The sequence below is a fragment of the Colobus angolensis genome, unplaced genomic scaffold (genome assembly GCF_000951035.1).
Source record: "Colobus angolensis palliatus isolate OR3802 unplaced genomic scaffold, Cang.pa_1.0 Scaffold114, whole genome shotgun sequence".
NCBI classification, from domain to species: Eukaryota; Metazoa; Chordata; class Mammalia; order Primates; family Cercopithecidae; genus Colobus; species Colobus angolensis.
In genome coordinates, this window is record NW_012112475.1 from 24,533 (window position 1) to 42,021 (window position 17,489).

At 47.4% G+C, this 17,489-nt stretch overlaps 1 protein-coding gene across 1 annotated transcript in view; it reads left to right on the plus strand.

Annotated features, from left to right (window-relative positions):
* Positions 1-17,489, plus strand: part of LOC105524129 (phosphatidylinositol glycan anchor biosynthesis class U protein) — a 29,064-nt gene that overhangs the window by 1,465 nt on the left and 10,110 nt on the right. The window contains exons 2-4 of the mRNA XM_011959255.1: positions 2,048-2,191; positions 5,838-5,962; positions 12,507-12,649. Coding sequence (XP_011814645.1) covers positions 2,048-2,191; positions 5,838-5,962; positions 12,507-12,649 — 412 coding nt within the window. The remainder of the gene's footprint in view (positions 1-2,047; positions 2,192-5,837; positions 5,963-12,506; positions 12,650-17,489) is intronic.

Sequence of the window (17,489 nt, forward strand, 5' to 3'; positions counted from 1 at the left end):
ATATTCACCATGCTGTGCTAGAACTCAAGAAAAGAAATATAGGTATAGTATTGTACTATAGTATTGTACTATAAATATAGGTATAGTATTGTACATACCAAAATTGCTAAGAGAGTAAATTTCAGTTGTTCCCACCACAATGTTTAATATTTGAGGTGATAGAAATGTTAACTAGCTAGATTTAATTATTCTACATTGTATTCAGAAATCATAATATCACGTAAAATCACCCATAAATTCGTACAACTATATATCGTCAGGTAAACCCCCCCCACAAAACTCTGGAAGCTAATTTGATTTTCATAGCTCTAGCTGGACTCAGAGGGTGAGTAACCACAGGAAGCCTTTGTATTAAATAGCAACGGTTCTCAAACCTTAAGGTGCATCAGAATCACCTGCAGGACTTGTTAAAACCCAGATTGCTGGGCCCACCCTCAGAGGTTCTGATTAAGTAGATGTTGGGGAGGGATCAAGAATTTGCATTTCTCCAGTTTTCAGGTGATGCCGATGCTGTTGGCCTGATGGTTTAGGGAACACACTTTGAGAATCTGTACTCTAAAGCACACCTTTGATACAGTGGGATTAACCCAGTATGCCTAGTGTTCCATTATTGGAACGCTAAGCTTGTGGGAATTATTTACGTCCTGCTGCTCAAGGTCATCGCCAAGGTCTGATTTTTCACACAAAAAAAATTTGCAACCTCCAGCATAAGTGTGTTAAAGAGCACTCCCTGGGAACATCCAAAGCAAATACCAGCCTCTAACTGGGAGGTTTGGGCTCAATTCCAAACAGAAATGGATGTGTTCCTCTACTGCAAGAGGGCCTCTGACGGTTTCAAAATAATGCCACCTGCCACACGTCAAACCTTGAGAGAAAACTCAAATGGGCTTGAGTATTGCAGGCTTGCCTAAGTGTATATTCATGAATTCTATAAACATTTCCGAATGCCCTGTGTGTGCCAGGCTCTGTGTGGATGTCGAAGACTTGGTTGCTCCTAAGCTTTGAGGAGCTCACAGCCCAATGGGTGACAGACTCTTAAACCTGTGCAGTTGGGGAAGGGATCTGGAGCGGCAGAACTTCCATTTGGGATTCTGGACTGCTTGATTGTGTTAAATCCTGGCTGAGCATAACCATGACTTGGTAACTTCAGCTCTTCATGCTCTGCCTTAGATAGGAGTTGCGATGCCAGGTGAAGAGTTCTTTCTGCTGGCCACGGATTGTGTTCTTTACCTCATTTCACAGAAAAGGAGGTACAGTTACAGCAAGAGGAAAAACTTAACCTGGGCGGAGGCCTCAGTCAGGGAAATCTGACCAAGAGCCATCGCCCGTCTCTCCCTCTGTGTGCCCTATTTGTTGTCTTTTTTAAATTGTGTATTGAGATCAGTTTCAACTTCATATTTTTTTAAATCAAAAATGTAAACTTTAGAAGAGCCAGAATTGCAGTAAAATATTTGTCTGATTTAACTGGACAAAAGGTTTTCCAGTTAAACCCTAGTTTCTCAATTAAGACTAGGACCCCGGGGATCTTAGCCAGAACCCACTGATTGTTCCTAAAGCCCCTAGAAGTCTCACGGCGGTCTCAGGCACTGGGTTTTCTGGCTCCTGCTGTGGGGTGTGGAGTAAGAATGGGGAGGAGCCGGATGTTTGAGCGTGGTCCTCTAGGCAGGTCTTTAGAATGCCCAAAATAGATACTGTGTTTTAAAACTCATTCCTCCTTTGTTTCAGTGCTGGGTATCTCCTGATTTTAAACTGTCTTGCGCAGTAAAAGAGGGGTGAGTTTCTTTATTCCTAGGATGAATCCCTGCCTCATTTCAGATTGTTTGGCTTAGCTAATATTTGTTATGGGTTATCATTATATGTCTCTGCTCGTTTTTGTTAATTACCTGTATCCAGAGTACCTAGAGAGCCCTTCCCATCCTGATCTCTCTAGGAAGAAAGTCATCCTTGGCTGCCCAGCAGTGACCAAAGTCTTTAGGAGAAATCAAGGTCAAAGCAGACAATTTATAACTTTTGTCTTTTTTCTCTCCCTTTGTTTTCTTAATTCCAGACTTTCTGTTCCAGATCTCACTCCAAACATTGGTCTTTTCTGGTACTTCTTTGCAGAGATGTTTGAGCACTTCAGCCTCTTCTTTGTATGTGTGTTTCAGATCAACGTCTTCTTCTACACCATCCCCTTAGCCATAAAGCTAAAGTAAGTGGCTGGACCTGCTGCTGCTGTGTCCACAGAGCTGTCCGAGAAGCCCCTGCCTCTAGTAGCCTTGGGGGTGGCCTTCAAATGTGGAACACCTGCTGTCAGGTTTAGAGCATCTCACCTAAGGAAACTGCCTTCAGTTGCCGCAGTTGCCAGCGCCATAGCAGGCAGTAGAGTCACACGGGTGCAGACTGCAGTGTGAGTGCTTTGGAGCCCCAGCATTTTCCCTGGCCTCACTCTGAGGTACTCAAGCCCACATTGCTGCAAAGCCCACATTGCTGCTGAGCGCACTCACTGTTTTGGACTAGAGCCAGGCAGTAGTCAGGCATGGTGGTTCACACCTGTAATCCCAGTACTTCAGGAGGCTGAGCCAGAAGGGTCACTTGAGGCCAGGAGTTTGAGACCAGCCTGGACAATATAGCAAGATCCTATATCTAAAAAAATTTTTAAATTAGCCAGGTGGCGGGCTGGGTGCAGTGGCTCACACATGTAATCCCAGCACTTTGGGAGGCCAAAACGGGAAGCTGAGACAGGAGAATTGCTTGAACCCAGGAGACAGAGGTTGCAGTGAGCCGAGATTGTGCCACCGCACTCCAGCCTGGGCAACAGAGCAAGACTCCGTCTCAACAACAACAACAAAATTAGCCAGGTGTAGTGGTGTGCCCCTGTAGTCCCAGCTGCTTGGGAGGCTGAGGCAGGAGGATTACTTGAGCCCAGGAGTTTGAGGCTTCAGTGAGCTGCTTGTGCCACTGCACTTACGCCTGGATGACAGGCAGAAGTGCATGTCTCAAAAAAAAACCAAACAAACAAACAAAAAAACAGGGGTTGTGGAGGGTAGTGTGTTTGGAAAAAGTGTATCTGGTGGGATGTCTCCATCAACAGCCCAGTGACAGGTTGTCCACAGGGACTCTGGATGGTCTAACTGGGAGGCTGGCCACCTGCAACTGTTTAATCTCCTGATCTGTTTCCCTCCAAAGGATTTGTGGAGTTCTCTTCTGCAGTCTAAGAGAGCTGACAGATGTTAGGCCTGCTCCATGCCAGGCACCTTTCTAGACCCTCTGAAACATAATCATGCCTAACCTAGCAACTCCTGGAGGTAGGCGTTAGATTCTTATCACTCTTAGTTTATAGTTGAGGAAATCGATGCTCAGAGAGGTGGGATGATTTTCCCAGAGTCATGCGGCTAGTAAGCAGTGGAGCTGGGATTCAGACTCAGGTTTGTCTGGCTCCAGAATCTATGCTTATCCCCCTGCACCATGCCAAGCTCCTGAGAGATTGCTTGTAGTAGCCTCCGGAAATGGTTCTATTATCCAGCTTTAGAAAAGGGAAAACAGGCACAGACAGCTACAGATACGCCTAGATGGTCCAGGGAGCCTGAAAGAGAGTTTGATTTAGATTTCAAGAGCTCGAGTTCTCTGTCCTAACCTTCCTGCCATTCTCCATGGTCCGTGCACCAGTGCACATGGTTCTCATTCTGTAAAACCTCAAAAGCTGATGCTTCCTTCCCATGACACAGCCTTGGCCTGGCATCTGACAGAACGCCCTCCTTCCATGGCCTGGCAGGCTTCGGAACTCTGGCAGCCTTGCCCGGCTGAGCTCTCCAGCTGTCTGTGGTCCACCTTCCCTGTCCTTGTTCTGGTTAGGCCCAGCCACTGGGTGAAGAGAAGCAGGGAGCCCAGGGCACCTTTCCTCACTGGCTGTGCAGCCAGCTCTCCAGCAGCTTTTATTGTCTGCATGCAAGGCCACACACTGCTCCTGGGTAGGCAATAATGTCACCATTTTATGACCTGAGCCAGGTCCACACAGTTGTGGGGACAGAAAATATGAAGAGACCTGCTCTCCCTGCTGTCTCCTCTTCTGCCTGCGTATGAAGCTCCACCTAAGCTCTCCTGCCCCCTGCAAGATTTGTTTCCAGTGTCAGCTTTGTAGGAACAGGGCCCTTCAGGCCACCCCAGTCCCTGTGCAGTGCTGCAGGAGGCTGTAGTCTGTTTTTTTGTCATTGTGTTTTCACCGGCCTTTTCATAGAAATGTTGCCGTTGTTACCAGCTACCTGGAAAGCCCGAAGCCAGTGATTTGGATTGTGTTTAGGAAGACGTTCACACTGAGCTGTATAGCTGGACGCTTGTTAGAGGCTACAGGGCTGCGCACCTTTGCCAAGCTGCGTTTCTGAGGCATTTGCTGCACAGCAGCACTGGAGTGTTCTGGGTGTGGACATGTTTGTCTGCACATCTCAGATTCAGATTCACACCCATTGAGTCACCCTGACCTTTGACCTGCAAGACAAAAAGGTCATTAATCTCTGAAGAAAACTTCATGGGCTAGGCATCCAGGTACTGTGCAGAAGTAGGCCACGCGCATGTGGTTGAAGTGTAGCAGAGGAGGATATAGATCCAGTCTCTTCCTGTTGGCTTCCCTTTAGCATTTGGTCAGCTCTCGGAGGGGCACTGAGATTGAGTTCTGTCCCCCCACCCTCTCCTGACCAGAGCTTCGAAGTGTGATCAGCACTCAGGAGAACAGTATTGGGCGTGATTAAGAGCTCTGGAGACAGACAACTCCATCGCTTACTAACCTACTCAGTCAATGCACTTCTCTGAATCTGTTTCCTCATCTGTGAAGTACAGGTGAGAGGATTGCCTACTTTTTTTTTCTTTTTGAGATAAGGTCTCACACTTTGTCATCCAGGCTGGAGTGCAGTGGTTGATCATGGCTCACTGCAGCCTCAACCTCCTGGTGTCAGCAACCCACCTCAGCCTCCTGAATAGCTGAGATTACAGCCATGCACCACCACACCCGGCTAATTTTTTAATTTTTTGTAGAGATGGGGTTTCACTGTGTTGCCTAGGCTGGTCTCAAACTCCTGGGCTCAAGCCATCCTCCCGCCTCAGCCTCCCAGGCCTCCCGAAGCGCTGGGATTACAGATGTGCGTCACTGCACCTGGCCCAGGATTGCCTGCGTTGAGGGGCGGTTGAGGTGTGGTGAGGATCATGTGAGAGGATGCAGGAAAAGGACCTCACACAGAGGGAGTTCAGAAGAGGATACCCATTGCTAGCACTTATTATTAGGTTAAAATAATAATTGAAACTGCTATTAGTTTAAGTTAACAAGAATAGTCCCTGCCCTTAAGAACTGAAAAGCTCTCTGCAGTTCACAGTTCTCTTCCTGGAAAGAAGTTCATTGCACTGTGGGTCTGTAGACCCTGCTGACCATGTTGTCAGAGAAAAAAAGCATCAGCAAGGAGGCACTTCCTGCCTTGCATCCAGTTGTCAGAGGGGCCTCTGGCAAGGGAGGCTGCCTAATTACCCTGCCAAGCAGTCATTTAAGCCCAGTCATAAAGAATGCTGACTTCATTTGTTTTCTTCCTCCGTGGCTCCTGGGGGAAGGCCCAGAGCTGGTAGAGGCAGAGGGGGGCTGTTGATGGGAAATGTCTCTGTGGGCTGTTTCCCTAGTGGTTGCCAGGCCCTTCTCACCATCTCTGGGTATTTCTGCTCTGCTGCTGGGGCCTGGCCCATGTCTTGTGGATAGCAGAGCTAGCCTCTTCCTGAAGTCCCCGGAGGATTATTTTTAGTTCAAAGGATGGAGTCAGGAGTCTCTAGGGTAGGTCCCTGACTTACCTCTCTCTCTCTCTGTTTCCCCTGCCCTGCCCCAGGGAGCACCCCATCTTCTTCATGTTTATCCAGATCGCTATCATCGCCATCTTTAAGTCCTACCCAACAGTGGGGGACGTGGCGCTCTACATGGCCTTCTTCCCAGTGTGGAACCATCTCTACAGATGTGAGTACTCCTACCTCTGCCAGAGATTTGCGTCAGCCTGGGCCTGGGTGAGACTGCTGCGGGGAAAAGGAATTCATAGGCATTTACCAGGCACCTGTGGTGCTGGCAGCACTAGGAGAGGAGCAGAGGCATGAGGCACAATATCTGCTTCTAGGTGCTGCGGACTTGTGATGATAAAAATAATTGCCATTTATTGAGCACTTACTGTATACCTGGCCACTGGGGCTATCACAGTGTTGCATGCATTAATTAGCTCATTTGATCTTCACACCAGTCTTTGAGGTAAGTATCCACATTTTGCAGATGAGAAAACTGAGGTACAGAAAGATAAAGCTAGTCATTCAAAGTCATGTGACTTCTAATTAGAAGAGCTGGGATTGGAATCCAGATCTGTGAACCCCTACCCAGTGCTGTCCAGCAGGGCTTTATGATGATGGAAATGTCCTCTGTCTGCACAGTTCAATAGGGTAGCCCCTTGTATGCCTGAGAACCTGAATTTTTAATTTAAATTTCAGAAACCACATATAGCTAGGCTACCATACTAGACAGCAGAACTCTATACCCTGGGCTTTGAAGCATTCCCCAGCGCTGCACCCAAAGGTTACTACAAGGCAGAGGGGCAACATTAGACTTCCCTGCCCACTGTGACAACCCCTCTAAGCTCTAATCATCCCCTCCTCAGAGGTGGCTTAGTGGTGACCTGTCTGTGCTGCCTAGGCCCCCAGTGCTCTTAACCCCCTATTGTGGGTTCTTTTCAGTGTTTGGGGGCTCCCTCAGAGTAGATATCACAACTCATTCACTTTGTATCTGCAGCACTCAGGACTGAAGCTGACACACAGAAGACCTTGCAAACATTTGTGGAGTGGGTTTTTAAACCTCCCCAATAAAAAGGCAGTGTCAGTGGCCCAGCACCACCTGATTCTCTGAACAAGGCATGGAAGGGAGCTGTTGAACTTTCCTTGCCTGCTGTGGGTGTCCAGCAAGGTGTCAAGAATGAACTAGGGAGTGCAGGCTTCAGAGGAAGTGAGTCTTTGTTGTTTTGGGTGTTAACCAGGAAGTGAAACTGACCAGCTGTGGGAAGCAGCCTGCCTATAGGAATGTGCCTCTGAGTGAAGGTAAACAGTGGTGTGGGCAGCTGAGCCAGAGCTGCTCCTGCAGGTGATGGCTTGGTGGGGCCATGACCCATCTGGCCTGACTGGGAGGAGGAAGCAGTGTCTTCTGCAGTGACATCGTCTCTCCTCAGACAAGAGTCACCCAGTCTAGCAGGTTGAGAGTCGGCTTGGGGCCCCTGGGCAGAGTGACCAGTGACAAATCATGAGACCACCAAAACATGTAGACACGCCTCAGTTTGTGACAGTGGATTTCAAGAATGTAGAATGGATTTTTGTGGTTGCCCATCCCACACTGGGCACATTCTCTCCCTCAGTGACTGTCTTTCATCCCATTTGCTGAGCAGTCTGGAGACTCACTTGACTCTGAATCCTGGCATTCCCATTACGAGCCCCACGTGTTCTCAGGCACATCCTTTAACCTTTCTGAGCCTCTGATTTTTCCATCAATCAAAGAGAATAACTTTCATGAGTGTGTTAAGTTTGAGAAGGAATATCTGTAAATAGCACTGCAGTTAGTATCGTGAGTAATAATTATGCAGGGGAGTTTCACAGTTCCGTGATCGGCGCTTCGGGCTTGGTAGCCAGAGTCATTAGAATAAACATATTTTTCAAGACATATTTTTCAATATATAAACTATTTTATGCCCTCTGGGGTAAGGAGGCACAAAGAAGGATGGGGTTTCCAGAAACCTGAATGATCTAATAGTTGCTTTTGCTGGCCGACTGGGCACACAGTCTGCAGGTTCAGGTTGGCTGAAGATCCTGCAGAGAACAGGGGCTATCTGCCTTTGCTTCACTGCTCCTGCAGCAGGGCATACACGTGCTTGCAGAACCTGCTTGGGGCTTGACAACTGTGAATCATTAGCCAGGAGCAGCATCAGCCCCGGTCCTTGGGACCTATGAGTGGGATGTATGTGTTGAGATGTGTTTAAGCCTACGTTGAAGATATTTAATGTGGCTAGGAATTCCGTTTAAACATTAGTTGTCAGCGCTAACATGCGTGCTTGCACATTCACCTTTCTGTTTTCCCATACAGTAGAGAGGTGAAAAGGAATGTGGCCCCTCCCTGAGTGTAGGCCCCAGACACTGGGTTCTCTGGAGCTTGGATGAGTCATACAGACGCACAATTGTGGTGTTAGGGAACAGCCTGTTGGCAGAGCCCATGCCAGCCTGCACGGTCTAGCAGAAGGAGCCAGTTACCAAGGGGCTGGATTTGTGTATTTGTTTTGTTTTTATTACTATTGTATAGTGATGAAAGAATGTTGATAGACACACATATAAAGAAGCATGATAAAATATATTCCCATGTGTTTTGGGACCTCATTTAAGAAAGGGAATATCACCATGGCCTTTGAAGTCCCCAGATCCCCTCCATTCCCCTTCTCATGGGACTGGATTTTTCAGGTGAGATTTTCTTTCTGAATGCCTGAGGCTCAGAAGGGAAAGTGGCTTGCCTGAAGTTCCAGTTCATCAGTCATGGTGCCAGAGATTGGATAAGCCACCCGGTGAATGTGGTGGGGCAGCTGATTCCATCTGGCCTCGCAAGTCTGATGAAGGGTGGACCCTTTCACCTTGTTAGGCCCTGGTCACCTCTGACGCTTTCTGGTGCCTGGAACAAGCTGTCCCGTACCCCAGGTCTCCAGCTCCATCTGCTCTGGCATATATTGCTTTAATCTTCTGGCCTGTCAGCCAGCAAGAATGAATAGCAGCTCCCTGTTCCTGCAGAGGTCACCACAGGTCAGAAGCCAACTGCATGCTAGTGACGGTTCTCTAGCCGCATGGGAATGTATCTTTGCAGCCCTTTGAGATAGCACCCAGAGGCTGCCAGTGAGCCTCTCTCGTCTCTTTGCACTTGGTTTCCTTCCTGTCACCCTGTCTGAAATATGTGTCACTGGCTGGAGGCACAGAACAAGAACCACCTGGTCTGGCAGGCCGCAAGCATTTTATTTTTTGGAATAGTCTATATTCTTTTCAGCAAAATAATTTCCAGGGGATCAGAAAGAACCACTGAGAAATGTACATAGTGATGTTGGGTTAGAGGAGTGGGAAGCATTTGTTCTCCTTTCTTGAGGTAGTAACATGGTTTAATAATAATAGTAATTCTCAGTGAAAATGTCCCTTAGCAAGACTTCTTGTTCCTGGGAGGTCTCAGGAGGCTTGAGTCAGGGTTTTGACTTCTCATCTTTGAAGACCCAGAATTGCAGAAACTTCAGATTAGAAAAGAGGATCTTGCAAGCCCTCCAGGCCGGTGTCTAAATTGTGGGATATCTCAGACCACTAATGTTTCAATAAACACAGGTGACAGACTTGCCAGCTTTTTATTTTGCTGAAGACATTAAAACAACTACCAGCCATTCTTCCCAATGTTATAAAATAAAGAACTTTTTAATGACAACAACAAAATGATACCTATCATTTCTCAATAAAGAATGAACTCTAACTTAAAAACATTCAGCTTTACAAAGAACTGTGAACAACCGTGTCCTGATTGTTCTCCCTTTGACACAGTTCAGTGGCATCTCTGCTGCAGACTGTTAAGGGGCTGCAGCTGTAATCCAGTGGTTCGCAGCCTCGACTGCGTGTTGGAATTATGTGGGAAGCTTTTAAAACCTCATATGGATGCCTGAACCCCACCCTAGAGACTTTGACTTAGTCTGAGGGCTCCCCATGTGATTTCATTTTGTTTTGTTTTGTTTGTTGTTTGTTTGTTTGTTTTGAGACAGAGTCTTGCTCTGTTGCTCAGGCTGGAGTGCGGTGGTGCAATCTCGGCTCACTGCATCCTCTGCCTCTCCAGTTCCGGCGATTCTTGTGCCTCAGCCTCCTGAGTAGCTGGGATTATAGGCGTCTGCCACCACGCCTGGCTAATTTTTGTATTTTTAGTAGAGACGGGGTTTTGCCACGTTGGCCAGGCTGGTTTCGAACTCACCTCAGGTAATCCACCCGCCTCGGCCTCCCAAAGTGCTGGGATTATAGGCGAGAACCACCGTTCCCAGCTGTGACTTTGTTTTGTAGCGGGAGTTGAGAATCATCTGTATCATCCAGGCCCCTTCCAATGCATGAGCCCCCAGTATAGCATCTCTACTAAGTTGTTGTACAACTAAGACAAGTGGCCTAAATGTTTGGGAGTTTCTCCACCCTGTAAGTCTTCCAAAACTCTCACTTGGGAGAAGGGATTTCCTGAAGGTCAATATCAGAGGAGAGAAGGGAACTTCCATTCAGTGTCTGCTGGGAAGCTGGCACAGCGCTAAGTTCTTTTCAAAAAGGTATTCTTTTAATTATTTTAAATAATATTTGTTAGTTTTTAAAAATATGATTAAAGTGTAAAGAAAGAGAAGTAACAGACAATCCTGCTGTCTGATAACCCCTAGAGAGTTGAAACGGGGGGAAAAAGTACAGTGCGGTAAGCAGAGTAGTAGCCCTCCCCTCACAAAGATGTCCACGTTGTAATCCCCAGAACCTGTGAATACATCGCCTTACATGGCAAAGGGACTTTAAGACCTTGGAAGGGGAGATTATCCTGGACAATCCATGTGACCCCAGTGTAATCACAAGTGTCCCTCAAAGTGGAAGAGGTGGAGGCAGGGGGAATATGGGAAATCTCTGTACTTTCTGCCCAATTTTGCTGTGAAACTAAAACTGCCCTAAAAAATAAAGTCTACTGGGCATGTTTGTGCACGCCTGTAGTCCCTGCTACTCAGGAGGCTGAGACAGGAGGATCCTTAGAGCCCAGGAATTCGAGGCTTCAGTGAGATATGATCCAGCCACTCTACTCCAGCCTGGGCAATGTAGTGAGATCCCATCTCAAATAGTCTATTAAAAAAAAGATGGAAGAGGGAGGCAGAAGAGAAGGTCTGAGTGATGCAATGTGAGAAGGCCTCAATCTACCATTGCTGAATATTTGAAGCTGGAAGGGGGTCATGAGCCAAGGAATGCAGAGGCCTCTGGGTACTAGAGAAGGCAAGCAGGGGATTCTCCTCTAGAGATTTTAGCCTGTGAGACCTATTTTGGAACTTCTGGCCTCCAGAACTGTTTAATAATAAGAATATTATTTAGATCACTAAGTTTGTGGGAATTTGCTACAGTAGCAATGGAAAACTAATGTAGCCAGTGATATGTCTGTGTCATTTTTCACATGTCATCTTGCTTAATCCAAATGAAGTGTGCATTTTAGCCCCATTCTATTTTTATTTTTAAACATTTTTTATTTTTTATTTTTTATTTTTTATTTTTTTGAGGCGGAGTCTCGCTCTGTTGCCCGGACTGGAGTGCAGTGGCCGGATCTCAGCTCACTGCAAGCTCCGCCTCCCGGGTTTACGCCATTCTCCTGCCTCAGCCTCCCGAGTAGCTGGGACTACAGGCGCCCACCACCTCGCCCAGCTAGTTTTTGTATTTTTAGTAGAGACGGGGTTTCACCGTGTTAGCCAGAATGGTCTCGATCTTCTGACCTCGTGATCCGCCCGTCTCGGCCTCCCAAAGTGCTGGGATTACAGGCTTGAGCCACCGCGCCCGGCCCATTTTTTATTTTTAAATTAAAAAAATTTTTTTTTAGAGATGGGTCTCACTATGTTGCCCAGGCTGGTTTTGAACTCCTGGACTCAAGCAGTCTTCCTACCTCAGCCTCCCAAAGTGCTGGGATTACAGGCATAAGCCACCATGCGCACCCTAATTTTTAATTTTTATGAGTACATACTAGTTATATAGTCTCATTTTACAGATGAGGAAGCTGAGGTCTAGAGAAACTTGCTAATAAATGGCAGAGCAGGATTTTAACCAAGATCTGTACCTGGCTGCCATGCTACGTTCCCATTTGGCTGAAGCCAGCCTGCCTGCCCCTGGACCACCCTTGAGTAGCAGGTCCTTCCTGAGACTTCAGGGAAAGCTTTCCTCCTGGTGGGATTCGGTATTCCCTTAGGGACAGGGAGTGAGAGACAGTGTCAAAAAGAGGTCTTTGATCATCTAAGGGAGAGTTGGGAATGTTTGAAGAGCAAGGCAGGGGTCCTAAGACACCAGTTAAGGATAATGGAGACCATGTTCCTAAGACCCAGGGCTGTGGCCCCATGGAGACCCACGGTGGGGCTCTATTCGTCACGGTTCATGCTGGGGTTCCCACCCCTCATCCCCCATGGCCAGATGGCACCCTGCTTGGGGAGAGGGATCCTCTTGGACCCTCCAAGATTAGGAGGTGAGGGGAATGTCTTCCTGAAATGCCCTGTTTGGTACCCTGAAGCATTCATGGCATTTCTAACTATAGCTGGTCTTCAGCCAGCCAAGTGTCCGGGGTTTGCTTCCTGGCACTCTAGTACCTCTGGCAGTGCTCTGCCTTTGAGCTACGTGGGGCTCACCTTGGGCCTTTCCATTCCGGTGGCCATCGCAGCAGGGAAAGGGTGCCAGAGAGAGCGCGTCAGGCTAACTGTGACCCTCTGTCTTTGCAGTTCTGAGAAACATCTTTGTCCTCACCTGTATCATCATCGTCTGTTCCCTGCTCTTCCCTGTCCTGTGGCACCTCTGGATTTATGCAGGAAGTGCCAACTCTAATTTCTTTTATGCCATCACACTGACCTTCAACGTTGGGCAGGTAAGAGGGACAGCATGGGGGTCAGCTTGGGGACAGAAATTCATTTTGCAGCCTCAAGCATTCAACCATGGCCTTGGATTCTGCATACCGGGGGTGTAGATGTGAAGGAGGGACAGTTACTCCCCTCAAGTAGCTCCCAGTTAGAGAGGAAGTAAGAGCAGTGTAAGACTGAACCTGGCAGATAGGTACTGGGCACCACACTGAGCCATAGCCACGCTGAATTCTCAGCAAGCCTGGGAGACCGGCGTGTTATCCCTACTTTACAAATGAGGGACAGAGGCTTGGCAGAGGTCATCTCTTGTCAAAGGTCATTGGAGGAGCCAAGGACAAAATTCACATAAGGCTTGATTTCTGAGGCACCCCTTTCTGTAATGGTGCCTGTGGTTCCAGCACCCATAGGGAGTACACAGAGTGAGGGGGAGAGGGCAAGGCAAGGGGAGGAGAGGCTCTATGGACTCTCGGGACAGCAGGAACTAAGGCAGGCAGATGAGAAGGGGGCCGGTGAGGAGTTGAGCATCAGTTGTGCGGCTGGGAGCGGTGGAGAGGAGGCTGCGGTCACATGCTGAGGAGTACCAGCAAGGTACTTCCCTGAGCTGGCAAGCCTGTCCCTCTGTTCCACAGAGCAGGATTCTCAATCAGAATCCTCAGAGGGAGCTTGTTAAAAATGCAGATTCCGGCCGGGCGCGGTGGCTCAAGCCTGTAATCCCAGCACTTTGGGAGGCTGAGACGGGCGGATCACAAGGTCAGGAGATCGAGACCATCCTGGCTAACACTGTGAAACCCCGTCTCTACTAAAAAATACAAAAAACTAGCCGGGCGAGGTGGCGGGCGCCTGTAGTCCCAGCTACTCAGGAGGCTGAGGCAGGAGAATGGCGTGAACCCGGGAGGCGGAGCTTGCAGTGAGCTGAGATCCTGCCACTGCACTCCAGCCCGGGCGACAGAGTGAGACTCCGTCTCAAAAAAAAAAAAAAAAAAAAAAAGCAGATTCCCTGTTAACAGGCTTTAAACCCTGCAATTGTGTTGCAACCGTCCCGCTTACATGGCTCTGATTGTTTTAAAATGCCAGGTTCTCTGATCCCACTCCCAGAAATGTTGATTCAATGTGGAATACAGAGTCAGGAATTTATATTTTTAATAAGCTCTCCAGAGGTTCTGTGGCAGCGGGTCTAGCAAACTCCAGGTGGACTCACCCACCCTTCTTGGAAGTTCCCTTCTCCACGTGCTGCCTTCTCTTAGGTCAGGCTCTGGCCTCATAGTGGAAGTCTTATGAGAATCACTTGTACTATTTACCATTTCAGTTGCCATTGGCACAGCCAGGCATTTCCTATGTGTAATAGCCTGGATGGGAAGCAGGCTGGCTGGAAAGACTAATGATGCCAGTGAATAATCCCCAGGGAAATTCTTGCCTCCAGGGTTAGCTGCGGGAAAAGAAAAGAGTTAGGGCTTTCTCAGTGAGTGATGGGAATGGTGTTTCCTGCATGGACATTTCTGGAGGATTAATGTCCAGCCCAGCTAGTTGTCTTGATTTGTGAACAGAAGAAAGAGAGATGGAGGGCCCTGTAGCCTGGGTGGGGCCCAGCCGGACGGCCTGTTCTGTCTCTCACACTGTAGTTAGGGATGGTAGATGCACAGCCCCTCTTACTTTTGACCCACGCAGGCAGAATTCTGCAGGGCTCAACTGCATATCCTGAAGGAATCCAGAAGGTTGCCTTGGCTCTCCTACCTTTCTGGAATCTCCTTCCTTTTCCTTACCTCTCAGTGGTGACTGGCATGGGAGGGCATTGGGCCTGCCCTGGGCCTCTAGGGAGGTTGGCAAGCACCACAGAAATAGTCCACAGCCTGTTGTCTTGTCATGAGGCTTAAGTCTTAAGTTTGGGTCTGGAAACACAGTTGCAGTGATTATGAAGCATCCATGGAGCTTGCCAGATAACAGCTTTCATCTCTGTGGCCGCCTTTCTGAGAGAAGGGACTCTAAAGCAGCACAGCGGGGTGTCTGCAAGTGATCAGGTGCCATTGAAGGCAGGAGAAACTGAATTATTGGAAAGAGGGATTGGGGTTAGGGATGGAAACCAAAGGCAGGTGGATCAAGTGTGTTCATAGCTGAAAGAAACCAGCTGGACTCTTGGCATGATCTCTTACCTTTTTTTTTCTTAATCTCTTTTTAAAATGTATTTAAAATCACCAAGTAATGCATGAATTCATTATTGCTGGGGGAAAGAAATCAAACAAAATAGAAGAATATGGAATGAGCTGAGTGTGGTGGCTCATGCATGTAATCCCAGCTCTTTGAGAGACTGAGGCAGAAGGATTACTTGAGGCCAGGAGTTCAAGAACAGCCTGGGCAACATAGCAAGACCCCATCTCTACCAAAAAAAAAAAAAAAAAGACTATGGAATGAAAAGAAAAGAAAAGATCTGCTTGAGCTCCCATCATTTTCTACCCCTCTGCAGACGAAGCCATTGGATCGGTTTGGTATATCTTTGCAGACTTTCCTCTGTGCATTTATAGACAGCTGTATACACAGATACATAAAGAGAGTTTTTTTGTGTTTGTTTATGTAGGTAAATGGCATTCTCCTTTAAGTAGCATTCTTTGGCTTGCTGTTTTTCACTTAATGATTTTGTCTTGAGATAATTTTTTAATGGCTCTGTAATATCCAATGGTTTGGACTAGGTATAGCCCTGCTGACGGGCATTGAGGTTGCCCTTGGTTATTTTGGCACTTTATTTTATTTATATATTTATTTTTTGAGATGGAGTCTCACTCTGTCGCCCAGGCTGGAGTGCAATGGCGTGATCTCAGCTCACTGCAACCTCCACCTCCCAGGTTCAAGCAGTTCTCTCACCTCAGCCTCCCGAGTAGCCAGGATTATAGGCGTGCACTACCACGCCCGCCTAATTTTTGTATTTTTGGTAGAGAGTAGAGACGGGGTTTTACCACATTGGCTAGGCTGGTCTTGAACTCCTGACCTTAAGTGATGTGCCCGCCTCGACCTCCCAAAGTGCTGGGATTACAGGTGTGAGCCACTGTACCTGGCCTGTTTTTCACTTTAAATGTAAGAGCCTTGCAGCCAGGTGTGGTGGCTCATGCCTGTAATCCCAGCACTTTGGGAGGCTGAGATGGGAGGATCACTTGAGGTCAGGAGTTTGAGGCCAGCCTGGTCAATAGTAATAAATAATAGATAGTAATAATAAATAAATAATAAATAGTAACTAATAAATAAATAAAATGGAAGAGCCTTGCATATCCCTCCACATATTGTTGTACACACATGCTGGTATTTTGTAGAGTAGATTCCAAGTGGTGGGATTTGCTGGGTCAAGGGGCATATGCATTGTGCGCCTTTGGCAGGTATTTCCAAGTTGCCCTTCAGGCAGGCCGTATCAACCTATAGGCCTCCCAGCAGGGGGTCCAAGTACTTCCTGGGGCTGCTGGCTTTGGACTTTGTTGCTGCTGCTGCCAGATCACTAACAGAGTGCGTCAGATGGGGCCACTTGCTCACTGAGGCAGTCACTCAAGGCATATCCTTGTCCCAGAGCACTGACTGAGGCAAGAGAACCTCTCTTCACGAAAATTATGCCATCCTTGCCTTTGGACCTGTTGGGAGTCTCAGAGTGCAAAATGAGACATTTTGAATTTTACTAAGAGTTCAGTGTCACATCCTCATAGAGACCCTTCATGAGGTCCCCTTGTCCCACTTTCTCAGCCCTGCATGTCATGCACAGCCCAAGCTCATCCTCTGCTTCTGTGTCTTCCATCGAGACATATGGCATTTAGGGACATGTTCTCAGTTCCATATCCTGCTGTGAGCTAGGAAGGTACTGGTATTCACCTGCCTCATTTTCTCCTCCTTGGGCAAGACAGAGCAGAGAGAGCTCTCCTAGGAACCAGATGAGTACAGATTTCAAGGAAGTATCTAGAACCTTGATATCATTGCTGAAATCAAGAGCTGAATATAGAGAACATCTTGGCTTATGGATTGCTTTTTAAATCCTGCTCTGTTTGAGTTGTTCAGTACCATACCCTATTACAGAGCAAATTATGTGTGGATTATTAGTTATACTGGCAGGTAAACTAGTGACTAAGGCCCCATCCTTTACCCTGGGAGCTATTATTTTTCTGCCTGTGGCATGGTGCATTTGCTAATTATGGTTGTTCCTCAGAGTCAGTAACAGGAAATGACAACAGTAAACCATCCATGGTGGGGGGTGTGCCTGAGTGTGAGAGAAGGAAGGAGGGATTGAGACCAGTGGATTGCTTGAGGGCCTCCCCACTTCCTCAAGTGATTTAACTTCTCTAGGTTGCAGTTTCCTTATCTCAAAAACCGGGATGATGACCCACAGCTTCCAGGGTGTTGAGAGTCCTGTTGCCATTACTCATGTGTGTTGACATGGGAAATAGCAAGAGCAACATGCTCTTCAAATACCCAGAACAGATTCCTGGAGAAACAGTCCATGAACCAAGGGAAGCAGTTTTTTTTAACCCTTTTCTTTTGTGAGTCAGTGACCAGCAGATGGAAAATATTAATCAAGGATTACATATAAATGAAAAGGAACTTGTTTAAATTTAGCTTTTTTAAAAGAGGAGGGCAGAGTGTCACACTTACCTTCATTCTGTTTAAAAACAGAGAACGTAAGAAAATCTTTTCCTAAAATTATAATTAATAGTGGCTCATGCGGCCAGGCACAGTAGCTCACACCTGTAATCCCAGCACTTTGGGATCATGAGGTCAGGAGATCGAGACCATCCTAGCTAACATGGTGAAACCCCCCCGTCTCTATTAAAAATACAAAAATTAGCTGGATGTGGTGGCACACACCTGTAGTCTCAGCTATTCGGG